Source organism: Lynx rufus, unplaced genomic scaffold, assembly GCF_022079265.1.
Source record: "Lynx rufus isolate CCGP_SWC_20201006 ecotype Redwood Valley unplaced genomic scaffold, mLynRuf1.p SCAF_2, whole genome shotgun sequence".
In the NCBI taxonomy this organism is placed as follows: domain Eukaryota; kingdom Metazoa; phylum Chordata; class Mammalia; order Carnivora; family Felidae; genus Lynx; species Lynx rufus.
The window spans coordinates 57,344,028-57,371,935 of record NW_025814834.1 but is presented as its reverse complement, the minus strand read 5'-3'; the positions used below and the strand labels follow the sequence as shown (position 1 = coordinate 57,371,935).

Genomic DNA, 27,908 nt, shown 5'->3' with positions numbered 1-27,908 from the left:
TTGTCAGCCGTCTGGATGTCTTCTTTAGAAAAATATCTATTCATTTTTTCACTGGTTTATTTGTTTTTTTGGGTGTTGAGTTTGAGAAGTTCTTTTTAAAAAATTTTTAATGTTTATTTTTGAGAGAGAGAGTGCGAGTGAGAGTGTGCAGGAGTGGGGGGAGGAGCAGAGAGAGAGGGACACAGAATCTGAAGCAGGCTCCATGCTCTGAGCTGTCAGCACAGAACCTGACATGGGGCTTGAGCCCACTATGAGATCAAACCCCAGCCAAAGTCGGATGCTTAACTGACTGAGCCACTCCGTTGCCCTGAGTTTTATAGGTTTTTTATAGGTTTTGGGGCACCATTCTTTTTTGAAGACTACAAATATTCCATTAATGGATTCACTGCAGTTTACTGAATCAGTCTCTTATTGGTGGGTATTAGGCTATTATTATAAGTATAAATATTATAAATATAGTATAATTATACTATAAGTAGGGATTAGGCATGAATATCCTAACATATATCTTACATGATTTTAGGCATATATGTCCATATGATAGATTTCTAACAATACAATTGTGGGGTCAGAGGATATGTACATTTAGGATTTTCATAGATGTTGCTAAGCTACCCTTCAAGAAAACTGCATTGATTCATATTCCAGCTAGTGGTTAAATATAAATTTTATGTTATGACTAAGCAGACTTTTAAAAAATGTTTTTATTCAGGAGTTTCTGTTGCTACATCAAAAAAATTCACATAGGAGAAAAACTAGAAGATTTACTGAGTTTTAGACTTCTTTAGTCTTCATTTTGTGATTTGATGTATTGTTGAGATTTTCATGTTTGTTCATTTATTTATTGAGCTGATAATCATTATCTGGAATATAACTGGGAATTACAAGAGTAAACGCTAGTTTTAGAAGACAGAGGAATCTGAAATGAGAAGTGAGAAGAATCAGAAGCTTGTCACCATGTTACTGAAAGATTACTGTAATGGGATCCCTGTCTGTATTCCTGATACTCTGTTATGTACAACATTTGAAAAGGTTTTCCCAACATTTAAACTGTTAGTCTTGGGGCGCCTGGGTGGCTTGGTCGGTTTAGCATCTGACTTCGGCTCAGGTCATGATCTCACGGTCCGGGAGTTCGAGCCCCGCGTTGGTCTCTGTGCTGACGGCTCAGAGCCTGGAGCCTGTTTCGGATTCTGTGTCACCCTCTCTCTCTGCCCCTCCCCTGTTCATGCTCTGTCTCTCTCTGTCTCAAAAATAAATAAACGTTAAAAAAATTTTTCTTTTAAACTGTTAGTCTTATAATCTAATCAAAGCAATGGCATTATTATTAACAATAACAACTTTTGAATCTAGGATTTAAGGTATTTGTAATGGTCTACTTGACTGATAACAGATTTTTTTTTTTGTTCTCTATACTTTTGGCTTCACTTTCACTTATATGCAAATAAATTTTATTCTTCAAGACCAGTTTTTGCAAAAAGATCTGAGCCATGGTTCCCAGAAGATATGATTCAGAGGTAATAATTGAAGACATAGAATTTAGAATCTTTATGGAGTATTGTAGGTATCATCTTCTGGGACTGTTTCTGGAATTTCTCTGATTTAAAAGTTCTCAGTAAAAGCTCTTTGTAAAGAATTCAGAGTCAAGAAAAATATATAATCCTTGTATATTTTTTCCTTTCTCATAATAGCAATTGGTGACATTGTATACCCTTTTTAGCTTAGAGTTAGGAATTGTATTTTATTTATTTATTTTTAATGTTTAGTTTTGGGGGGGGTGGGGCAGAGAGAGGGGGGCAGAGGATCCAAAGCAGGCTCTGTGCTGATAGCAAACAGTCCGATGCAGAGCTCTAACTCACGAACCATGAGACCAAGAGCTGAGCTGAAGTCAGATGCGTAACACTGAACTGATTGAGCCACTCATCACCCCTGGAGTTAGGAATTTTAGATTCAGGTTTGCTACTAATATTAATAGACATTTGAGTTGCTCCCCGTATTTGATTATTAGGATCAAGCTGCTTAAAAGCATTTTTGTATATGTGTATGTTAGTGGCTATAAGCCTTGTTTCTTTTTGATATATTTCTGGGAATGGAATTGTTGGCTGATAGGGTAGTCATGTGCTTAGTAGAAATGACCAAACATTTTCAAGGTGGTTGGATTAATTTACACTCCCACCAGTAAGTAATATATGAGAGGCTTGTCACAAATAAAAACAGTCCACTGTCCTATCCTTTTCCTATCCCAAATCTGGATATCCAGAGATAACTACTTTCATTTCTTTTAGCTGTATTATTTTTCCAGGTATTTACCTCTGTATTTTTAAGTAAGATGCTTATGTTACTACATCATTTAAAAATTTTGCAATTCCCCTCTTACAACTCCCCTCCCTCTCCTCCATCTTCCCAATAGTGTTTTCACTTTTTGGATTAAATTAATATTCAGTGTTTACATTATAATTAGAATATAAGTGTTGATCTCAATTGAGTGGCTCAGTGTACTATGAACATATTCTTTCTCTATGATTTTCCTCCCCTTGGGTTAATAATTGTTTTATTTAATTCATTTGAGTAGTTTTCTCTCTTAAACTCTGACTGATCTATACTACTCCCCCTCACAGTGGCCAAATACATCAGATCCTTTTTGTCTTTTCTCTCAGAAATACTACCTTGGAAACTCCTGTTCCTTCTGCTTTAATTGGAACAGTTCCTTCCTCTGTTGGCTGCAGGGCTGTTTTCTTATGACTGCTATTCATCATCATCCAGGGAATTCTTTTTGCTTTTATGTTGGATCCCCATATTCTCTGGATCCTGTATTCTTTTTTTTTTTCTTGGTTTATTATTTTTATTGTACAGCACATTCTTCATTGGCTTCCTGAGAAAGGATACATGGGCAATAAAAATGTAAAGACATTGCTTATGTGGTACTGTTTTTATTCTGTCTTCACATTTCATTAATACCTTGGCCGCATGTAGAATTTTAGGCTGACAAGATTTTTTGAAGCCCTTGTATTACCATCGAGCTTTCAGAGTTGCTCTTTGAGACACTGAATGTCATTGTCATTTATCTGCTCATTCCTTTGTATGGTTCACTTTTCGTTTTCCTTTTTTCCCCTTTCCTTTCCTTTCTTTCTCTCCCTTCTTCTCTCCCTCCTTTCCTCCTTCCTTTCTATATGCTTGTTCAGATCCCTTAACCTCTTTATATGTTTGTGTGTTCCCATATTAAAAGAGGCATATTTGTTGTACCTACCGCTCGGACAAAGCTCTTATGCAAGTACCTGGTGCCTAGTAAGTGCTAAATAAATATTAACCATTATAATTTTTCTTTGAAGTTGTCTTCTCTGTATTTTTTGTTTCCTGTCAGTTCCTTTTTTGTGGCTTGTTTTGGCTCTGTATTTTATGTTCGAGGCTTTCCTCAAGCATCTATTGATCTGTCCTAACAATTTATATTTAAGAGTGAGACACTAAAAAGCTGATGGGGAGATGAGGGACTTTTTGACGTGTGGACTTCACTGTAGACTGATTGCACAGTGAGCTGCCATTTTTGTTGGCGGCTGTCCCAACCTCTCCCACCCCTACTATCATATCAGCATTTGTAGGGCTTTTCTATAGTTATCTCTCTTATCTTGGAGGTACTCAAATTCGTTACCAGCATGAGAGCTGAGAGGGGAGAGGGGGTGCTGTGGGTCTCTTTGGTCTGTGCGTACACTCTGCCTTCATGTTCCTCTTTTCAGTGTAACAGCCCCAACCCACCCAGTTCCGCCCTGCTGTGCTGCTTGAGCCTTGAGTCAGGAGTCTCTCTGGTTGGGTTTCTTCAGAGAATGGACCTCTGTCTCCTACCAGGTTGGGGGTGGACTAGTTGTGTGATACTTATACACACTTTCAGCCACTCTTATTTTTAGTCCTTTACCTCACCTCCACCCTCTGTGGTACGTGGTGCCTCCAGTTTTGGAATCTTCCTAGTTTCTGTGATGTGGACACATTGATTTTTTTCCTCTGCATGCTCTTGGGTTTCAGCTTCCTCTGCCCTAAGTCTGCTTTCCATCTGACAAAAATGGGCAGATATTTCTGGTCTGCTTTGGTCTCCTCTCCCCTTCTTTGTGTCTTTCTGGGTTTATCAGTTTTCTATTTCTTCACTGTTATTTTGGTAGATTTTTAGAGGATTACAGAGATAAATGTGTAACTTCAGTTCTTTATGTTTAGTTATCCATGATCTGGTATTACTTTTTATATTTTTTAGGAAATAAAAAAAATGTATCAACATTGCTTCAATGAATTTTTTTTGATGTTATGAATTTAATTTATTTAATATGTTGAAACTACATCAAGCTTATTAAATTTCAGAGTTTAGAAGTCAGGTACTGGGTTCTGTGTGTGTATATGTGTGTGTGTGTTAAAAAATCCCTTACCATTCGGGGCGCCTGGGTGGCTCAGTTGGTTAGGCGACTGACTTTGGCTCAGGTCATGATCTCACAGTTTGTGAGTTCGAGCCCTGCGTTGGGCTCTGTGCTGACAGCTCAGAGCCTGGAGCCTACTTCAGATTCTGCTCTTCCCCCTCTCTGTATCCCTCCCCTGCTCATGCTCTGTGTCTCTCTCTCAATAATAATAAACATTAAAAAAAAAATTAAAAATTCCTTACCATTCAAAGAAAATATATTTATTGGCTGTAGGTTTAATTTATTCATTCTTAAATTCTTAGTTTTCACATGTTAATAAATTTATCTCATCATTTTATCAGTTGGAGTTGCTCAGAATAAACCCTATTTAGTTTAGTTTTTTTTTTAATTGAAAATATTATGGTGCTTAATGTGTCACTGTCATCAAAAGTTGATTGATCAAGTGCAGAGTTTATGAGCACTCTCATATTGTGCAGATTGTTTTTATAATATTTAGCCTGATCACTTTCAGATGATGTCAGCCTGTCTTGCTAAGATGTCTTCTGTGCACTGATTACCATTGCTGTAGATCTGTATTGTCTAATAGAACTTCCTGTGATGATGTAAATGTTCATACCAATAAATATGGGTAGCCATTAGCCACATGTGGCTATAGGGTACTTGAAATGTGGCTAGTGTGACTGGGGAACTGAATTAAAAATTTTATTGAATTTTAATTAATTTAAATTTAAGTTAAATAGCCACCGGTGACTGGTGGCTACCATATTGGACAGCACAGTTATTGAACATTATTCTGATAGTATGTGCTAAGTTTTTGGTGCAGATTATTTTATATTATTAATCACTTGAATTAGTTTGGAATAAAATGTCCAGCGGAGGAATAGGAGTTAGCTGAGTTACCCTAATTTCCTTATTATAATTAAAACTACATTTTTCTTTGGATTCACATGGGAATAAAAATATGCAGACTGCAATTTCAGAATTGAAAATAAAATGTGTTTTAGGTTGGTGCATCATTCCAACCTAAGAAGGAGATTGAAAGTGAAAGCGAAAATTGAAAATTCTATTTTGGGACCTCTCAGAAATTTTCTTCCATCCTACAAGATAAAGGAGGAACACTGTTTGGATCAAAGCTTGGTTTGGATTTAAAGTTTTTATATTCTCAAAGACAGTTATGGTAATGTTCTGGTTTGCATTTTTAATATTTGGATAAAACGTTCTGTTTGTGACATCAGACTTCCTTATAAACTGCAGGTTAATTTATAAAATTTCTTCTGAATGAAGGATGAAGGTTAATTGTAGTAAATGTTGTAAAATTAATCTTTGGCTAACTAGAATTATGTCACCAATTGAGGTCTGTGGTGAATTGAGCATTGCTAAATTGCTAACCTTTTTTTATAAAGTAAAAAAGTAGGGGTGCCTGGGTAGCTCAGTCGGTTGAGCGTCCGATCTCGGCTCAGGTCATGATCTCGCAGTCCGTGAGTTCGAGCCCTGCGTCGGGCTCTGTGCTGACAGCTCGGAGCCCGGAGCCTATTTCAGAATCTGTGTCTCCCTCTCTCTCTGACCCTCCCCTGTTCATGCTCTGTCTCTCTCTGTCTCAAAAATAAATAAATGTTAAAAAAAAAGTAAAAAAGTTAAAAATTCACAGGACTGGAAACATGGCTTTGATTGCAGAACATTACCATTTTGCTTAATTTTTTTTGGTGAAATATAGCTTTTTGGAATAAAGATTAGTACAGTTACCACTATACATTTAGTTTAGCAAAATATACCATATTTACTATTTTTAGAGTATTGTAATTGTTAACAGGGGAATATTATCCAAACATTTGAGAAGATAATGTTAAGATAATATTTCAGATTCTTTTTGTTCTTCTCTGAAGGCCTCAATCCCCTTATGCCTTCATTCTCAGCAGATGATTTCGTCTCCCATTTCACAGGATGTGAGCATTCTCATTTTCTTGTCCTTCTTGCTCAGCATCTTGAAGTTACCACTGACACTGACCACCCCTTGCATTGGAGTAGCAAGCTGTCCTGTTTTCTGACAAATAACCAGATCCCTCTACCTGTGCTCTTACATCCCTTTTTACCTTCTCATGGATCTTGTATGCCTGTTGTTCTCCCTGTTTCTTATCATTTCAGTGTGTTTTTGCTGTCTTTTTTTTTCAAGCTCAACCTTTCTCCCTCATCGAGTACCACTACATATTAATAGAAGGAGGACCCTTCTAATTCCCTTCTTCCTTTTCTTCTCATCCATTCTTGTTGAAAGAGCTGTTGATACTTACTGTCTCTAATTCTTCCGTTCTGAACAGTTTGTGTTTTAATAAGCCTTCCACATAATTTTGATCCTAGTCTATACCTGTGGGTCAGTCAAGTAGTTCACTATTATAAATTGGAAGCACAGGTTATGGTATTTAGATGACAGTGTGCACTTACACAGAATCAGCTTTTGGTTGGTTGAGGTGGGGTTTAAAGCTAGACACAGTAATTGTTGGTGCATCAGTTAGAATTAGGTTTGGCTAGGAGTTATAGAGGACCCAAATAGTAGAGACTTGAAAAGATAGAAGTTTATTTCTTTTTCTTATAAACACAGGTAATCTAGGTTCGGTGATTACCAAGGAACTAGGCATCTTTCCCCTTGTTGCTCTGCCATCTTCTCTCAGCTTCTGCTTCATGGTTGGGTTTGACTGCTGTGGCTGTAGACATCCTTTTCATATTCCAGTGAGCAGGAGGGAAAAACAGAGGAGCGGTCATATCCATTATTTTTGGAGAAACTTCCCAGCCGTTGCCCAGAACTTTAAGTCCCATTAGTCAGAATTTAGACATTGGTCACATCCAGCTGTAAGGAAGACTGGGAAATAAACTTATTTCATGCAGCCTCGTGTGAAGATACAATTCGTGATTTTTAAAAAGTGATTGCATAACATTACATGATTTGGATTCACCGTAAATAATTTACCTGTTCTTTATTGTTAGACATTTAAGTTGCTTGTGAAATTTTTGTTACTTATAAACACAGTGAAAACCAACAACTTATGTCTTTAAAAAGTGAATTGGTAAGCATAAAGCTACACATTAGAATACTGAGTATATAAGAGAGAACTTGGAAGTAGCAAAAATAACATTTTGAGAATTTTCCTCTAAGACAAAGATGAAGATCCTGTAAAGAATAGTGGAATTAAGCAATACCTTGTAAAATTTGGACTTTATAGTCATCTATTAAAGAAGGTTAAACCAATACATAGTATTGCTGACTTATATAAACTAATGGAATAAAATAAGTGTGGATAATTTACATTTTTTAAAGTGTGTATAAATGCTCTAAGTGTCATACATACATTTACTGGTGTCTAAGTCCTTGATTTTTTTAGCACTGAAATGACATTTGATTTTGTTCGGACAAGTATTTTACTTTAAATTGATTCATTCTTTTCCAATAAAGTGTTACTCTATGAGCTTTTGCTCAAGTTTAGAAAATAAGTAAAAAGTTTTGTTCAAATATATATCTACTTTCACTAGGCTAATTATACTTGTATTGACTTGCAGGCCTTTTTGCAAATGTGTAACCTGCCTGTCAAAGTGGTTTGTAGGGCAAATGCAGAATATATGTCTCCATCTGGTAAGTTTTTTTTTTTTTTTTTTTAATTCTCTGTTAATATTCTGTATTGGTGAAATTGTAGTGATAGTTCAGTTTGTACCTAGATTTTTTTGTTTTGTTTACCCTTTGAAGACTTTTCCCATGGTTTTATGAAGTAACAATTGTAAACTTGATAATCTTTGGGCGGACATGGCTGTTCATTTCAACTCTGCGGTCATAGATGGTTAGTGGAAAGTCACAGTAAATATTAAGAAATATTAAGAAAATACATAATCTCAGATATCCCCAATCTTATTTACATAGTGCTGTTTCCACTTCAGAAAACAAATTTTAATATTAATGAATCCATTCATTATTAAACACACTTCTCTAAACTATGTCCTCTTATTATTCAGAGGGAAGAAGAGAGTGTGGAATAATTAATTTGTCAAAGATCTTAAGGTCATCTCTGAAAGCTTTTGGTTTCTAATTATTTCTTTTTTATTTTTATTTCAACAGGTTTTAAAATACTTTTTATTAAGATTTTAGTCTTTCCGCTATTTTTTATAATCAGTGTTGCCTTTTCTGTGTGTCATGTATTAGTAGATTAGGGTACAATTTTAAATAAATATGGTTCAGATAAATTTTTTTTAATTGTAATTTTCAGTTTTTTAATTTTTTAATTTTTTTTAACATTTATTTATTCTTGAGAAAGAGAGAGAGAGAGAGAGACAGAGCGTGAGAAGGGGAGGGGGGCAGAGAGAGAGGTAGACACAGAATCTGAAGCAGGCTCCAGGCTTTGAGCTCTGAGCTATCAGCACAGAGCCGGATATGGGGCTTGAACCTATGAACTGCAAGATCATGACCTGAACCGAAGTTGGTCGTCCAACCAACCGAGCCACCCAGGTGCCCCTGGTTCAGATAATTTTTAATATAAAAAATATAGTGCCACAAAGCTGATAAATATTAACTAAAATTGGTATGGATTATAATTATGGTTTTGCTGCTACAGTAATAACACAGAATCGCTCATATTAATCGTACATTAATAATCTACATTTATAGATTTATGAATATACATTTTAAAACATCTCCATAAAAGAATTTCTAGATTTGTAAACATAGACATGTTTTAGATTCTTGAAGCACATTAATTAACTCATTTTCTATTATTTTTGTATAGAAATTTTATAAACTTTCTGAATTCTGGTGAAATGAATTATATTGGGTTCTGTTCATTTTTTCCTTTATGTAGTCATACAAAAAGAGTGTAGCTATTCATACAAAAATGTTAATAATCTAATATAAAGTTACTATCCTTGGCAAATGAGGAAAAGCCATGTGGTTCATCCACCTGTTTCCTAAAATGACTGTACTAAGTATCACCTAGGTGATATTTTGAAAGACAAATACTATAGAGGCTACAAATCATACATATATACATATGTACATTCATAGGGAGGAGTCTCCCATAAGTAGATGAAAATGGCACTTTCTCTTAAGGCATTTATTTAAATTGTATCATATGACTAGTATTACTCTCTTTCATCATATGATTTGGGGTGATCAAGGGATGTTTTATTTGTTGGAATGATCTTGTTCTAGTAGATTTTTAAAGCAGAGAGCATCATGGAGTAATCAGAAGACTGCTTGGCTAAGAGCTACGAAATTTTTACTCTAATCCTTCTGTGACCTTGTCACTTATTAACAGTTTCCTTGGGAAATTTCCCTTCTCTTTTATGAGTGTCAGTGACTTCATCTGTAATATGTGGTGATTGCATTAGATGGTATCCGGGGTTCTTTTTGTTTCTAATATTTTCTGAATCTACAAACTTGCTTGCTTTCTTCTTGCTTCCTTTAAAGACAAAAATTCTTTTTTAAAAGCACTTTTTAAAAAAAATCTTTATTTTAAGTAGGCTCCATGCCCAATTGTAGGGCTTGAACTCATGACTCTGAGATCAAGAGTTGCATGCTCTACCAACTGAGCCAGCCAGGAGCCCTTAAAAACAAAAGTTGAAAAAATGATTATTTTGCATAAAATAAGAAATAGGGCCCTCAGATTTTTTTTTTTTTAATGGTCTTTGATTGGTGCCAGCGAATAAATGTCTCACTGTGCTTTTGCCTGGTACTTGCAATAATAAGGATGTAACAATGGCTCCACTTTTTTTTAAGTTTGTTTATTTATTTTGAGAGAGAGAGAGAGAGTGCGTATGAATATGGGAGGGGCAGAGAGAGAGAGAGAGAGAGAGAGAGGGAGAGGAGGAGGAGGAGGAGGAGGAGAGAGAATCCTAAGCAGACTGTGCTGTTACCACAGAGCCCAAGGCAGGGCTCAAACTCATGAACCTTGAGATCATGACCTGAGCTGAAATCAGGAGTCAGATGCTTAACTGTCTGAGCCACCCAGGCACCCCAACATTGGCTCCACTTTAAGTCAGGCTAGTGACAAAAAACATTATTTACTTCTAATTTGTTGCCTTGATTTTTATATATATCTTTATATTTAGAGATGTATGAGTACTCTGCTTTCCTGCTTCATAATCTACAATACTGAAAAAATATTTTTTTTAATTTATTTTTGAGAGAGAGAGCATGCACGGGCAAGGGACAGAGAGAGGGGGACAGAGGATCTGACGTGGGCTCCGTGCTGAGAGCAGAGATCAGAGAGCCCCATGGGGGGCTAGAACTTGCGAACCAGAGATCATGCCCTGAGCCGAAGTCAGATGCTTAACTGAGCCACCCCAGTGCCCAATACTCAAAGTATTTTTAAGAAAAGAAATAAAATACAAACCAAACTGGTTATTGAAAATGAGAAGTACACTTTGCTTTCAAAATGCTATGCCCTAAAAATAGCTTTAGTCTAGGCATTTATCCACACATAGTTTTCATTCTTAGATCATTTTATCTCAGACGACCTGTGCTATTTCTAGCATTATAGTACTTAACAAAGATTTTATCTCAAGCTAAAAAACACTATGACCCAATACTTTTTTACTTACTGACCCAATAAATTTACCAGTACTTATTTTTTACTTAGTTTTTATTTATTTACTAATTTTACTTATTTACCCAGTACTTATTTACCCAAATAAATTCTTCTCACCTTTGCAAGATTAGAAGAAAGGTATGTGGAATGCAGTGTTTTTATACTGGTATCATGGAAATGTATTCTAAATACATCAATAGAGTTGTTTCCCCGAAGGCCTGCCTTTCCCTTATAATGCACGTTATTTTATGGATGTAGGTGAAGCTTTTGTTGGTGCTGTGCACCTCATCCTTTACCCTAGGTCTGCATGAGGCCGAGAGGAGTCAATCTGTTGAAAAGGACCATGAAGAAGCCTGCTGTTAGTGTGAACTCTGAATTAGGTCTGACAGCAGATTTCATCCTCTAGCTTTTGGGGTGAACTTCATTGCTGTTTGGAGACTATTATCCTCTCTGATAATTTTGTCAACTATTAGTTTTTATAAAAATGAAATATTAGTTTTTTAATGTGACATTTATAGAGAGAAGCCAGTTTTTATAAGCATACTTTTATTTTTTTCCCCCAAATATGTCTGGGAACATACTTTGTATTAGAATTCATAAACTAGCATACCTTCAAAGATTGTTAATTCTCTTAATTCCTGATTTTTTTTGAGTCAAAGACATTTATTAATGTACCGTTATGTGCTTAAGATATTGAACTTACATGTCTGAGGTTTAAAAGTAGATGTAAAAAGAAGTCATCTTCTTAAATGTAGTTTAAAAATAGATTGATTCATTGAACTCTGAAGAGAAAGACCCACTGCATTTCTTACAAATCTATCAGTGGTTGTGAACCAATGTCCTGCCTATTCGTGTAAATTGAATAATTAGTGTTTACTGCTATAGAGTGACTTGTCAGTGTTAGTTCTGCAAAGGGAATATTATTGTGGCCGGTTACTATATGCAGGTGAGAATTCTAGAAATGAATCTCCTTTTTTTCTTTTAAAATTAGTAATTGTTTATAGAATTTGGGGTGCCTGGGTGGCTCAGTCATTTAAGTGTCCAACTCTTGATTTTGGCTTAGGTTATGATCTCAGAGTTTGAGAGTTTTAGCCCCACATTGGACTTCATGCTGATAGCTCAGGGCCTGCTTGGGATCTTCTCTCCCTCTCTTTCTAATCCTCCCCTGCTCATGCTCTCTCTTCTCTCTCTCTGTCTCTGTCTCTCTCTTAACGTAAATAAACTTAAAAAAATAGTTTATAGAATTTAACATACACATTTATAATTTTCAAAAGTTACAGGATTACAAGAGCAGTATATTAATAAAACATTCCATTTTTATGTTAATTTACTGAAAGTATTTTCATACATTTCTTTTTCCTCAACAGGTAAAGTACCTTTTATTCATGTAGGAAATCAAGTAGTATCAGAACTTGGTCCAATAGTCCAATTCGTTAAAGCAAAGGTAATAAAAAAGATATTAAATATATTTGATCACAGTTACTCTTAAGTCATTCATCATTCTTTAGCATGTCTTAACATTTACATTGATTTTAACCTAGTTTCATAAAATGCCAATATAAACTAGTGGAGAAATATTTCTAAAGTGGAAGTTTTTTTCCCCCGTAATGTAAATCAATGGCAAAAGATGTAATTTGATCTTTACAAAATGGTAGATAAGTTTCTAACTTACACTTATGAGAATTTTGGTCATAAATGAAAACTTAGGTTGTTATAAAATGTTGAGTTAACCTTTGAGAAGGAAATATAGGATATATTTGGAAGTTGAATTTGAATTATTCAGCTTACGTTTTAATACTTATAAAGGACAACCCCCCACTAACATTTTGGGGAACATCTTTCCAGACTTTTTCTTGGCATATATAGAAAAATATAGATCTTACTATTATGTGCTATTTTGCAACCTGCCTTTTAAAATCATCAATATGTTTGGAAATTCTTCCATGTTAATGACTACAGAAATACATCATCCTTTTAAATTCTTGTATAGTATTCCTTTATATGGATGTATTATAACTTATTCACTTAAGTCTTTATTGATGGACACATTAAGTTGTAGTCAGGTTTTGGCTCTTACTGAGTGTTCAGGTAAATATTTTCTATACACACCTTTGTAAACTCGTCAGATTATCTTTTTAGGATAAATTCCGAAGAGTGATACTGTGATGTTAAAGGGGGTGTGCATTTTTAAAATCTCACCACAGATGGTTGTATTGAACTAAAGGATATACCATTTTATGCATTTTTTCATTATTATAGTATATTAGAATTTAAAAATTAATGTCTGTTTCCCTATACGTTTACTAACATTTTTTTCAACTTTGACCACTTTATAAGTAACACATGTCAATCTTCCAGCAGTTATTTTATTACTAATAAGGTTAGTCTCTTAGAAAAAAAGGTTTACTGATCATTCTTGTTTTCTTCTTTTGTGAAATAATTGAAAATTTAATTTTGTCCATTGAAAGATACACTTTTATGATAGCATAGAAATACTACTTACTAATATTTTGTAGTGATAGCAGATAATTAATGATTTTTCATATAAAATTTTAGGAGATATTCTAGAAGTTTATTGGACATTTGTCATAAAACCATTGATGTAAAAAGTTATATTATTTGGTAGTAAGATAACTGAAAGTTTTTCTCTATTTAATACGATGCTCTTTTAAATTTTTTTAAATTCCCTTTAGGGCCATTCTCTTAGTGATGGACTGGATGAAGTCCAAAAAGCAGAAATGAAAGCCTACATGGAATTAGTCAACAATATGCTGTTGACTGCAGAGGTATAATAGAAGATAATAGGCCTTGAAAATAAGCTTTTCCTCTTACAAAAGATAATCTTTCTTATGGGTTATTTTAAAATTATTGAGAAATAGGAATATAGTCTGTCAATTCTCGGACTAGGATGGTTCCTGGAATTATTTGGTTATTATGTTTGAACAAGTTGCCTGGCATTTCAGATCTAGTTTTTCTGTTTGTAAAAAGGAGTGATTCTTGCCCATTCGTTATTTGACTTTGGGCTTGGGACGTTTACTTCATTCATATCTGTAAAATACTTTGATGATATTTAGAGATACACTACTATATGAATAAGAAATACTTTTATTCAGTACTACCATCAATTAAATTTAATAATTCTGTATAGCAACATTAGCCAAAGGAGGGAAACTGTGTTACGTGTGACATTTATAGGGTTGGCTCATAAAAATCACCATGGCAGAAAATAATTTTCTTTATCCATTTTCTCTTTGGTGTTCTAAAGTTCTAGTGACTGTTCTTTTGTTCCTAGTTGTATCTTCAGTGGTGTGATGAAGCTACAGTAGGGGAGGTGAGTGGTTCTGCAGCATTTATCTTAATTAAAATTTAATGAGAAAACACTTTTGCTCAGAATCTTAAGTCCCTGCTCATAAATGAAACATTGTGGTTTATACCATTAGTGATATAGTTTTTCACTTACTTTAATTTTGCTTGCACATACATTTTAGGGAAGCTATGTGTCATCGTTTGATATAACTGGTTGCAAAGTACATAAAAGTTTATATATTTTTAAAGGGAATGGCTTAAAATTTTAATTTTTTAGCTTGCTAGCTGTGTGTTTTTTTCAGATTGCTGTGTTTGTGTTCTGAAAATATGTTTTCCTGAGTATTCTGTTTGTAAAAACAGGCATTGTTTTTAGAAAGAATCGTGTTGATAACAAAATCCTTTTGTTCTAGATCACTCATGCTAGATATGGATCTCCTTACCCTTGGCCCCTGAATCATATTTTGGCCTACCAGAAACAGTGGGAAGTCAAACGTAAGATGAAAGCTATTGGATGGGGTAACAAGACTCTGGACCAGGTGAGTTCAGACTGAAGTTGACAAAAGCCTCAACTTTAATGCATTAAGAAATTCATTTTTTATATTTAGGTTTTTTTAATTAAAAAAATTAAGAAAATTTTTGCTCTTATTTTTTTCTGACTTGAAGTGGTTTTTATTTGTTTTATAAACAAATTACGTAACACAGAAAAATTCAAAAAGGAAATAGAGATTGCTTGAAATCCTACCACGTAGAAATTGCCACTGCTATTTGGAGAACATTCTTCTGGATATCTCTTAATAACACTTGCCTTAAATGGGATCATGTTATACCTGTCACTCTATAATCTGATTTTTTTTTTCCCATTCACCAGTACATCGTGGGCATCTTTTATGTCAGTAAATGTAGATCTGCAACATCAGAATTTAAAAACAAACAAACAAACAAAAAAAACCCTGTTAAATACAGTGCTTAATATATCTGTTTTTTTTTTTTTTTTAATCTTAAATTTACTGAAGTAGCAAAATTAAAAAAATACGTATCTGGTCAAGGTCATGAGATTGAACTAATTCAGTCATTAAACTGATGTCTCTTTTCCAAGGCTACGCGTAGTCCTAGCAGCCAGTTTACCGATGTGTGCCATTGGCCACCAGGGGGATTGGGTAAATGAATAGGGATTGAGTAAATGACATAAATCCATCTCCACTAGCAGGAAGACCACTCATATGCTTTTACTCATGGTAGGTCAGTAGTGTCATCTTTATGAAACAAGCTTTTTAATATATGTAAGATCATTTGAATATATGGATTCAGGAAAACATTTTTGTAGGGTGTGGAGTTTTGAGAAAAACTTTCTTGATAGTAATCCTTATAAGTAATGTAAGTGTACTTGTGTTTAAAGGAAAGCTGTTCTCACATTGTCTTCCTGTTTGTTATATAGAAAGTATCGCTTATGAAAAAAAATATGGCTTATGTTCTGTATGTGTTCTGTAGTCCAATTTAAATATATTATAAAAAGTTACCTATATTTATATTTTTGTTATAAACTGTGGTGCAGACTGTTAGACACATTTTATTGTTTTGCTAATTTAAATATTTTTCTTTGTGGTCCGTTGCCTTTGTTAGGTCTTAGAAGATGTAGACCAGTGCTGTCAAGCACTTTCTCAAAGACTGGGAACACAACCATATTTCTTCAATAAGCAGTAAGAAAGTTTATCTTTTTTGAGTTTCTTTTCTATATTGTTAGGTTACAAACTTATTCTATCGTAGAGGGATTGTTTTATCAGTATTTGTGGAAAGATTTTGGTATATTTAAATTCATTTTTGCCCTCATTAGACATTTACTTAGCACTTCTTGGCTATCAGACACAGCTCTAGGCTCTGGGAGACTCAAATTTCTAAAATGTAGCCCTTGCCGTTAAAAATTTGTCTTCAGGGCAGACATGTAAACCAGTCATTATTGTCTGATAGGATAGAGGTGCTACTATGGGTAGTTCCAGATGCTGTGTTTGGAACTACATAATCTTAATAAAATTCTGCATTTGCAAAGTACTGTTAAAACATGAAGTGTAGCTATACTTTTTTATATAGGGTGATACCCTGGGGAGTAGAAGAGTGAATAAAAATAAACCATTAAAAACATTGTTGGATGGACAAACACTATTATGAACTTATCTTTTAAAAGTTAATGAAAATTGGGGTGCCTGGGTGGCTCAGTTGGTTAAGTGTCCGACTTCGGCTCAGGTGATGATCTTGAAGTTTGTAGGTTCGAGCCCCACATCGGGCTCTCTTTTGTCAGCATGGAACCCACTTCAGATCCTCTGTCCCCCTTTCTGTGCGTGTTCCCCACAGGTTTTCTCTATCTCAAAATAAAGAAATAAACTTAAATAAAAATTAAAAAAAATAGGTCTGTAAGTTGTGCTTTAATTTTAAAAGTTAATGAAAATATTTGTAAAGCACAGAAATGAGTATGAAGGATGTAGGTCAAATATGTATGTATGTATATGTAAATTGAATAATTCATGTTTAAGACAGAATTATTTTGTAATCTGGAAAAGAGTATCAAGGCAAAGAATGAATTTTCCTTTTTTAAAAGAAATGTTAGAATTTGGGGCCCCTGGGTGGCTCAGTTGGTTAAGTGTCCGACTTCCGCTCGGGTCATGATCTCCTGGTTTGTGAATTCGAGCCCCCTGTTGGGCTCTGTGCTGACAGCTCAGAGCCTGGAGCCTGCTTTGGATTCTGTGTCTCCCTCTGTCTGGCCCTCCCCCGCTCATGCTTGCTCGCTCGGGCTCGCTCTCTCAAAAATAAACATTAAAAAAATTTTTTAAAAAATGTTACAATTTTAATATGTCAGAATCAACCTGTGATACAATTTAAGATGGGCCTAAATTAGCATTTTAATCACAGTGTTTTATGTAGAAATTCTAGACTTTTCTTGGCTCTGTAATACAAATTTTTGCTTTTTAGATTGGTAATTTTAAAAAGGTTTATTTGCTATTGTTTATTATATCTTTCTAGGCAGTCATCTTCTGTAGCCACGTCAAACATCTTTTGGTATAGATATTAATATTTGTAACAAACACAACTGTGGTGATAGCTTAGAAATATTTGTTATATTAAGGAAGGGATGCTTGGGTGGCTCAGTTGGTGAAGTGTCTGACTCTTGATTTAGTCTCAGGTCATGATCTCACAATTTCATGGGTTTGAGCCCCATGTCGGGCTCTGTGCGCTGACTGCGCAGAGCCTGCTTGAGATTTTGTCTCTCTCTCCCCCTCTCTGCCCTCCCCCACTCACGCTCTGTCTCTCAAAATAAATAAATAAACGTTAAAAAATTTCAAAAAAAAAAAAAAAAGAAAAAGTATTTGTTATATTAAAGTATACTACCTATAATTGAAATTTGGAGTCTGTTGATCTCTGAAGCACAGAGGTCAAAGAATTCATACCGTGAAATCCTGGTAGGTAAAGCTTCTACAGCCATGTTAGTAATGTTTGCAATGTAGATTCTGTATGTGCCTCAAAGATCAACAGATCTCTGTGTGTCTCTAACACTAAAGAAATGTATCCACATGTTAGTATCAAGTAGTTCCTTGTCTTGCTGATATAGGAATTCTTAGGGGTTGAAACACTCAGAAGAGGTGTGTTTTATTGTTTGAAGTGCATTGTTATGTGTTAGGAGTTAGTTTTGTTATACATGCTATCTTCATGAGAGGCCAAGAGAATATATCTTATTTTTCTCATTTGACTCAGTGTCAGGGATTTCATAACCAGGTATCATTTAGCATGTAATTTAGTGGCAATAGAAAGAAATTTTTTTTTCATATAATGGTACGATTATATTTAAACTTGTAATGAAAAATTCAAAGTTTAGAACAGGCAGAAAACCAAGGGTTGCTATGGAGGAACTGTTTAATATTAAGATGTAGGTTTCTGAAATAGTTTTACCTTGTATGAGACTTACATAAACATTTTCCCCTAATGATTGAAAAATGAATAGATTTTATTTTTAACTTTAGTTTTACCCCATTGTCTAATGCTGAACTGGAATTAGGAAAACGTAACTTGTATTTTCACTTTGATATGACAGAATTTTTCTCTTTTATGTGTCAGGAATCATTACTTTGTGAGATACCTTACCTTAGTGAATAGAGCACTAGCTTAAGATACTTAAGATACTACTAGATAAGGTAGTATTGGATTCCAGGCCAGTGGCCTGAATTCTCTTCTTGGCTTTAATATATACCAGGCTTCAGCAAGTTACTTTATTTCCCCGTGTATCATCCCCTTACCCTCTAAAATTAGAATAAAATTTTCTCCTAGCTTACCTTCTGGGGATGTTGAGAGGACTCATGAAAGAAACTCAGTAGTTGTACTTGATGAGAGAAGGGGAAAGGGAGATGAGGGAAATCCTGCAGCAGGAATAGGAATTGGGAAAAGAGGACAAAGAAGACAAATGGTGGAAAGAAAAAAGGAAGGTGAAATTGAAAGAAATTAGAAATAATGCAAGATAGTTATTAACATCAGGTGGCCTCTTTATTCTTAATAGTATATAGTGTTGGTAGCATTTAAATCTTTAAATCATATTTCTGAAATGCAGTTAAACAAAATCTGTATTTTCTTGTTATATATAAGCTATCTTGCTGATGTGATCTCTTTTAAGACACCTACTGAAAGACTACTGGGTCATTTATTCTTTTTCATGTGAGCATGGACTTGGAATGAAAAAGTAAAACTTTTCTTAAAGGGTTATTTTTATGTTACCTTTTTCCCCCTAAGTATAGTCAGGATGAATGAATTACATTGTTGTAAAGCATTTATGAGCTCCTTGCAGGTCTGTGTATTTTCTAAACAAAACCTATTTGGTAGCAGAGGCTCAGTAAGTGTTTTTTAAAACTGCTTAAATTGAGGGGCGCCTGTGTGGCTCTGTCAGTTAAGCGTCCGACTTCGGCTCAGGTCATGATCTCGCAGTTTGTGAGTTCGAGCCCCGCATCGGGTTCTGTGCTAACAGCTCGGAGCCTGGAGCCTGCTTTGGATTCTGTGTCTTTCTCTCTCTGCCCCTTCCCCACTTGTGCTCTGTCTGTCTCTCAAAAATAAATAAAATGTAAAAAAAACAAAAACAAAAACTAGCTTAACTTGAGAAATTGGAAGAAGAGTTATATTTGAAAAAGAAAGAGTATTGTTATTAACTATTAAATGGTAAAACTTGAAAATAAACCTTCGTATACTGATGGGAAAGGATATTGAAGAAATGCTGCAAAAATTACACATGGGAATCTTAAGATGAAAGATTTCAGAGGGGAATTGGATTTTATTGAGGTTTATTCAATAAGGAAATTACCAATTGAGAAATTTAATCAGTAATGAAAGAACTCCCAACAAGCAAAAGTCCAGGACCAGATGGTTTCACAGGTGAATTCTACCAGACATTAAAGAAGAGTTGATACCTTTTCTTCTCAAGCTATTCAAAAAAATAGAAGAGGAAAAAAACTTATAAATTCATTCTATAAGGCCAGCGTTATAGATTTTCTGATCTGTATCTTTGCCTGATACCAAAACCAGGCAAAGATACTATCAAAATGAAAGAAAGAAAGAAAGAAAGAAAGAAAGAAAGAAAGAAAGAAAGAAAGAAAGAAAGAAAAGGAAAAAAAGAAAACCAGGCTAGTATCTCTGATGAGCATAGATGCAAAAAAATCCTCAACAAAATATTAGCAAACTGAATTCAATAGTACATTAAAAGGATCATTCACCAAGATCAAGTGGGATTTATTCCATGGTTGCAGGGGTGGTTCAGTATTCTCAAATCAATCAGTGTGCTAAATCACATTAATAAGAGAAAGGATAAAAACCTTATGATCGTCATCTCAGTTGATCCAGAAAAAGCATTTGACGAAGTATGACATCTCTTCATGATAAAAACTCTCAACAAAGTGGGAATAGAGGAAACATATCTCAACATAATAAAGGGCATATATTAAAACCCAGATAACATCAGTTGTGAAAAAATAAAAGCTTTTCCTTTATGATCAGGAGCAAGACAAGGATATCCACTCTTACCACTTTTATTCAATATAGTACTGGAAATCCTAGTCACAGCAATCAGATAAGAAAAATAAATAAAAGACATCCAGATTGTTAAGAAAGAAGTAAAACTGTCACTATTTGCATTTGACATGATAATATATATAAGAAATCCTAAAGACTCTACCAAAAAGCTATGAGAACTGACAAATGAATTCAGTAAAGTTGCAGGATACAAAATTAATCTGTAGAAGTCTGTTGTGTTTCTATTTACTAGTTACAAAGTAACAGAAAGAGAAATTAAGAAAATAATCTCATTTACAGTTGCACCAAAAAGAATAAAAATACCTAGGAATAAATTTAACCAGGGAGGTGGAAGACCTATACCCTGAAAGCTATAAGACATTGATGAAAGGAATTTAACATGATATAAACAAGTGGAAAGATATAGTCTGCTCATGGTTTTGAAGAATTAATATTGTTAAAATGCCCATATTACCCAAAGCAATCTACAGATTGAATGCAATCCCTATCAAAACACAAATAACACTTTTCATACAACTATAACAAATAATCCTAAAATACGTATGGAACCACAATAAACCTCAAACATCCAAAGCAATCTTGAGAAAGAAGAACAAAGCTGTGGAAGCGTCATAATCCCAGATTTCAAGATATACTACTAAGCTATAGTAATCGAAACAGTATGGTACTGCCACCAAATCAGACACATAGATCAATAGAACAGGATAGAGAGCCCAGAAATAAACCCATGCATGTATGGTCAATTAATCTATGACAAAGGAGGTAAAAATATCCAATATGACAAAGGAAGAAAAGATAGTCTTTTTAATAAATGGTGTTGTGCCAAATGGACAGCCACATGCAAAAGAATGAAACTAGACCACTTTCTCACACCAGACATAAAAATAAACTCAAAATGTATTAAAGACCTAAATGTGAGGCCTGAAACCATAAAACTAAAAGAAAATTAGGCAGTAATCCTTTAGACATCACCATTAGCAGCATATTTATGGATATGTCTCCTCAGGCAAGGGAAACAGAAGCAAAAAATAAACTTGGTACTACCCCAAAATAAAAAGTTTTTGCACAGTGAAACCATCAACAAAACCAAAATGAATGGGAGAAGATATTTGCAAATGATATATTCGATAAGGGGTTAATATCAAAAATACGTAAAGAACTTCTACAACTCAACATCAAAAAACCAATCTGATTAAAATAGGCAGAGGACCTGAATAGATATTTTTCCAAAAGACATACAGATGACCAACAGACCCGTGAAAAGATGCTCAACATTACTTAATCATAAGGGAAATGCAAATCCAAACCACAATGAGATATCACCTCACCAGTCAGAATGGCTATTATCAAAAAGACAAGAAATAAAAAAGTGTTGGTGAGGATGGAGAAAAGGGAACCCTTGTGTACTGTTGGTGAGAAAGTAAATTGGTGTAGCCACTGTGAGAAACAGTATGGAATTTCCTCAAAATATTGAAAATAGAAATATACAGTAATATTACTACTGGGTATTTACACACATACACAAAAAATAAAACACTAATTTGGAAAGGTACATATTTATTATTGTTGATAATAATTGTTGATAATAAATATTGTTGATACATATTATTATTTATTGCAGCATTATTTACAAAACCCAAATTATGGAAGCAGCCCAAGTATCTATCAATAGGTGAATGAATAAAGAAAGTGTGTATATATGTATGTATATATACATAATATATAATTAAAATATACTATATATAATATGTATGCATATAACATGGAATATTAATCTTAAGGAATGAGGTCTTGCCATTTGCAGCAACATGGATGGACCTAGAGGGTATTAGGCTAAGTCAAAGACAAATACCATATGATTTTACTTACATTTGGAATCTGGGGGGAAAAAAAAAAAAACAGAACAAATAAACAAAAAAACCAGACTCTTAAACCCAGAAACAAATTGGCAGTTACTAGAAGGGAGGTGGATGGGAAAGATACACAAAATAGATAAAGGGAATTAAGAAGTACAAACTTCTAGTTATAGAATAAATAAGTCATGGAGATGCAAAGTACAGCATAGGGAATATAGTCAGTAATATTGTAATAATGTTGTATGGTGACTGTAGTTGTGGTGAGTATTGTATAATGTATACAATTGTTGAATCAATATGTTGTACATCTGAAGCTAATCTAACATTGTGTGTCAATTATACTTTAGTGATAGTAATTTTAAAAATCACCACCTGAGAAAATTAAGGAGGAATTGCTTAAAATTTCAAAGGTTAGATATAAAAAAGGCTGGCAAGGGACTTGATTTACAAACTTGAATGACAGTCTTAAAGATCAGTGATTAGTATATAAAGAAAGAATATGTAGATTATTGCTAGAGTATGAAGACATGGCAAGTTAGTAGTGTAAGGGAGAGAAAAACTACTTGAAAACTGAGACAAAATTAATGTGTTTGAACTGACTATAAAAGGTATCCGAAAGAAAGAAATATGCAGTCATAATAAAGCAAAAAAGTTGAGTGCAGAGAAATTTAAATGGGAAAGATTAAGAAAACATTCACATTTTACAGTATTTTTATTTTGATATTCAAATGAAAGAATATTAGATAACCGATGGATATTAGCTGAACCTTTTGGGATAATCATTTCATAATATATGTAAGTCAAACCACCATGCTGTACATCTTAAACTTATACAATGATACATGTCAATTATTTCTCAATAAAAATAGGAAAAAAAAAGAATAGTAATAACCAACAGAAATGTGGGAAGAATGATAATGCAAGATAAGGAATTTAAAAATGTATTTATGACCTTTGAATGTTTTTCTAATAAAAAGTCTATAAAGCTAGATGTAATAATATATATAAAAGATGTTAAAAATCTTAGGAGGAGAGTTGCTATCAGTATTCAAATTACAATCCACTACTTAACAGAAGGGTAGAAATGTTGTTTTTCTTTATATATGGTTTAGGAAAAATTATTAAAACTGGATGTTCATCAGGATCTTGGCTCTTAATTCAGTAGAAATACTGGGCAAAGTGTGTGTTTTGTGCTTGCATATGAATTGCAAATATTTTCTGAGTTTATTGCCTTTTTTTTTTTTTTTTTAAATCAGGGTTAGTGGTACCTGGGTGGCTCAATCCGTAAAGCCTCTGACTCTTGATTTTGTCTCAGGTCATGCATGATCTCTTGGTTCATGGGATCGAGCCCTGCATTGGGCTCTAGGTTGATAGCATAGAACCTGCTTGAGATTCTGTCTCTCCCTCTCTCTCTGCCCCTCCCTGCTTGTGCATGCACATGCACTCTCTCTCTCTCTCTCTCTCAAAATAAATACACTTAAAAAAATTAATAATTAGGTTTAGGGGTGCCTGGATGGCTCAGTCAGTTAAGTGTCCTACTTTGGCTCAGGTCACAATCTTATGGTTTGTGAGTTCAAGCCCTACATCGGGCTCTCTGCTTGTCAGCACAGAATCTGCTTCAGATCCTCTGTCCACGCCACCCTGCCCTCCCCTGCTCACACATGCACGCTCTCTCTCTCTCTCTCAAAAATAAACTTAAAAAAATTTTTTTAAAAATTAGGTTTGTTATGGTATTTATATATAGTAAAATTGACAGTTTTATGTTTACAGCTCTGATGTTTAGTAATGGTATACAGTTGTGTAACTACTATCACAGGTGTACTTTTTAAAAAGAAAGAATTGTAGGAATTGGTAATTTATATGTCATATATATATAATTAAGTAATGGCTGAAATTTGTAAAGATTACAAAAAATACACATTAGAAGTTATGTGTGTTTCAGTTGATATAGTATATTGTATTCTACTTCCTGTTAGATGTTCTAAAGTAACTTGCCAAAGAGTTCCTATCTTTATGTAACATAAGATCAATTTCTGTATGCTCATTACCTGTATAATTCAGCAACTTTTGAATTACGTGGATGTTTATTTGCAGCAAATAACATTTTGACCACTTCAGGGGTACTTTTAGACCACTCTAGTTTGAATATACACTTATGCTTGAACTCCCTCAGAGCCTTCATTTATTGATAAAGGATGCCCATCTATACCACTGGAATTTGCATCAGGAAATAAATTCACCTTTTTTTCATTATCTAATTCAAGAAGCAAAGAGTAGTTAATCCTAAACAGGAATTAGGAAAGATTGGTGAGATAAGATACATCTTTTAAGAAATATGTTTAGGGATATGGAAGAGTTAGTGTTTATATTAATTCTCCCAAAGTGCCTCAGCTCTACATTTGTCCACCTTCTATATCTCTGGTTCTTTTCAGGCATCCCTTTGTTATTGATTCTTCATTTATATGATAGGATCATGGTGCTATTAAGTCCAAGGACACGTTGGCTACCCTCACCTGACTAATAATTCTTCATGAATCTGTCAAAAAAGGAAAGGCTTTGAAAGAATGTGAATAACCACTATTGAAAAATTAAATATCCTGCATACCTTAGGCAGGATGCATTTCTCTTTGTTTGCATCCAGCATATACAGATTCAGTTCCTGAGATCCTTTTCCAAGAACTGGGGATATAAAAGATATATGCAGTGTTATCTTTAAAGAGCTTGGAATATAATGAGGGGAAACACGTGAACACAGTTATAGTGTGGTAATATAAGTGCATCACCTTTTTATTCATTCAAAACATAGTAAGAACCTACTTTGTACCAGGCATTGTTCTAAGTATTGGGGACACAGCAGGAAACAAGTAGAGAAGATCTCCCTGGTAGAGGGAGACAGACACCTAACAACAAATGTTAGATAGTATTAAGTGCCACATGGAGAATTAAAATGGATCACGTGGTAATAAGTGACTGCATGTCCACTTTAGTTTGGGTGTTCAGGGGAGGCTTTAAGATGTGACATTTAAACCTTATTCTGAAAAATAAGAAGCTGGCAATGTGAAGTCAAGGGAAGAGTGTTAGAGGCAGCAGGAATAATTGTGTCAAGGCCGTAAGATGGGCTTGAGTTTGTTACATTTGGATGGAAGAAGCAAGGCTGTTATTAGTATTGTTGACAGTGGTGGGAGATGAAGCTGAAGAGGTAAGCAGTGGCCAGGTCATCTAGGCTTTGCATGCTTCATGTAATGAGTTTGGCATATTACTGTAAGTGGGATGGATATTCGTTGGAATATTTTATGCTTGGAGTGGTACGGTGTGGTTACTTTAAACCAAAAATCACTCTGGCTACTCTGTGGACAATGAATAGAGCCAACGTTAGGCAGTGGTCTAGCTGAGAGATGATGGTGGCTCAGAGTAGATGAGAACAGAGGGAGAGAATTAGTAGTAATCAGGACGTATTTGGCGGTTGTGTCTCACAACACTTGCTAATGGATATGAGGGCAAGAGAAAGAGAGGACTCAATAGTAACCCTGAGATTTTTGGTGCAGATGGCTGAGAGGCTAGTGGTGCCTTTTAGTTTGGGAAATGAGATGAGCATGTTTGAGATGCTTATTCACCATTCAGGCGGAGATGTTATGTAGTATGTATATGTGTATGATTCAGGAATTTAGAAGAGGGACTGGGATTGGAGACAAAGAGTGGGGACTTAGTGGCATAAAGAGGTATTTAAAGCCGTGCAGCAGCATGAGGTCATTCATCATTAGTGATCAAGGCCACATAGCTAGAAAGGAAGTGGCAGAATTAGGATTCATACTTAGATTTGATGGACCCCCAAAATCTATTCTAAACCAGATCACTGCAACATACTTTCACATTTAGGTAGGCTAACACATATTTTCTCAAAAGCTTTATCACTATGGGACTGACACCAATAATTAGCTCCTAATTATGATGATATTTTCCCTTTAGTAAGATTGTGCTGGCAATTATTTTAATATAATGTAGTTTGGTGATGCCTCATTTATAGACCGTTAGTAGTGAGGTAGATAAATTTCAATTTTTTGTTACTAATATTTAATTAAAGGGGAAAAAACCCTGGAAATTTTTTTATTGAAGCTATGTTTATTTCTCTTTCAGAAAGCTAAGTTACTTGAAAAGTGGTAAAGTTAAAATTAAATCCTGTTTTTGATACATGATTGGGTAATCAGGTGTTATTTGTTCCCGCACCACAGTGAAATCCTGTGCTTCGATACCATTTTGTTTATACATCTATTACAGCACTTACTAAATTGTGCTGTGGTAATTTATGTTTTGTGTCCCATGTCTTAGAATATCTTTGGTGTTCTCGTAGCTCTCGCACCTAGCACACAGTTCCTGGCGCATTGGAGACCTGTTTAATGGATAAATTAATGAGTAAAACGAATATAAACAATTGTGCCAAGGTTATTTTAATGTCTTACTACTTTAAAAAGCAAGTCACACAACTAGCAAATCATAACTTAAAAAGTTTTTTTTTCATGTCTTACAAAAGAAACTCCCAAGTAAAAACAAAATAAATTCTATCAAGTTGAGGTAGGATTTATTTCTCATGTGACTTTCTTTTAAATAGATGAATAGAATGTTTTAAAAAGTAGTGTATATTCCACCATACAAGTTAAATGCTGTTCATGTTACTCTCATTTCTATTTTTGTTTTAGGCCTACTGAACTAGATGCACTGGTATTTGGCCATTTGTATACCATTCTTACCACACAGTTGACCAATGATGAACTTTCCGAGAAGGTAAAAAACTATAGCAACCTCCTTGCTTTCTGTAGAAGAATTGAACAGCACTATTTTGAAGACCGTGGTAAAGGCAGCTCATCTATCAGATCATCTTAGAGATAGGTCTTAATTTAGTGATTTAAAAAAAATTAACTTGAAATATGTGAAAGACCTAGTAAATGATATCAGAATTTTAAAACCAAAAATACTGCTTTTTGAAACCTCAGAGTAAATTATATAATGTATCCTATACATGTACTTTATACTCTTAATTAAAGCAATTCTGAATGATTTCATTTGCTATGTTGTACTCTATATCTTGAAATTTTTGTTTTCCTTGAAACGTATGCCTATAAAAATAAAGCTCAAAGAACTATATGGCTGGTGTATTTATTTCCTTTTGATCTTTCTGAAAGCCACTCTTGAGTTTTTTTACATGGAATAAACGGTCTTTTCTAAGGCGAGTAATTTATGCTCCATACTTTTAAGATTACTTTAATAGGTACATGGTGAACCTAGGCATGGGAAAAATGTTCTTAAGAAACATGCACTCAGAAAATGTAAATAATTGCAAGGCAATTAAATCCTGGAACAGATTACCGTTTAAGAGCATTCTTCATATCTAAACCTAGTTGAAGTTTTATTTATTTTTATTTATTTATTTTTTAATGTTTATTTTTAAGAGAGGAAGAGAGACAAAGCATGAGTAGGGAAGGGGCAGAGAGAGAGGGAGACACAGAATCTGAAGCAGGCTCCAGACTCTGAGCCGTCAATACAGAACCCAATGTAGGGCTCAAACTCTCGAACTATGAGATCATGACCAGAACCAAAGGTGGACGCTTAACCGACACAGCCACCCAGGCACCCCTTGAATTTTTAAACATCTCATCAGAGCAGCTATAATTTATATTTGATAAATGGATAGTTTCAAGGACCTTATTTTTTTGAGACAAGATTATTTTAATGATGTTTCATTCCTC

At 34.4% G+C, this 27,908-nt stretch overlaps 1 protein-coding gene across 1 annotated transcript in view; it reads left to right on the top strand.

Moving 5' to 3' along the window:
- The window catches only part of MTX2 (metaxin 2), a 65,745-nt gene extending 38,439 nt beyond the window's left edge, over nucleotides 1–27,306 (top strand). The window contains exons 4-10 of the mRNA XM_047084995.1: nucleotides 7,938–8,010; nucleotides 12,319–12,395; nucleotides 13,645–13,737; nucleotides 14,244–14,282; nucleotides 14,668–14,793; nucleotides 15,878–15,954; nucleotides 26,862–27,306. Coding sequence (XP_046940951.1) covers nucleotides 7,938–8,010; nucleotides 12,319–12,395; nucleotides 13,645–13,737; nucleotides 14,244–14,282; nucleotides 14,668–14,793; nucleotides 15,878–15,954; nucleotides 26,862–27,045 — 669 coding nt within the window. The 3' untranslated portion in view covers nucleotides 27,046–27,306. The remainder of the gene's footprint in view (nucleotides 1–7,937; nucleotides 8,011–12,318; nucleotides 12,396–13,644; nucleotides 13,738–14,243; nucleotides 14,283–14,667; nucleotides 14,794–15,877; nucleotides 15,955–26,861) is intronic.
- The last annotated feature ends 602 nt before the right edge of the window (nucleotides 27,307–27,908 follow it).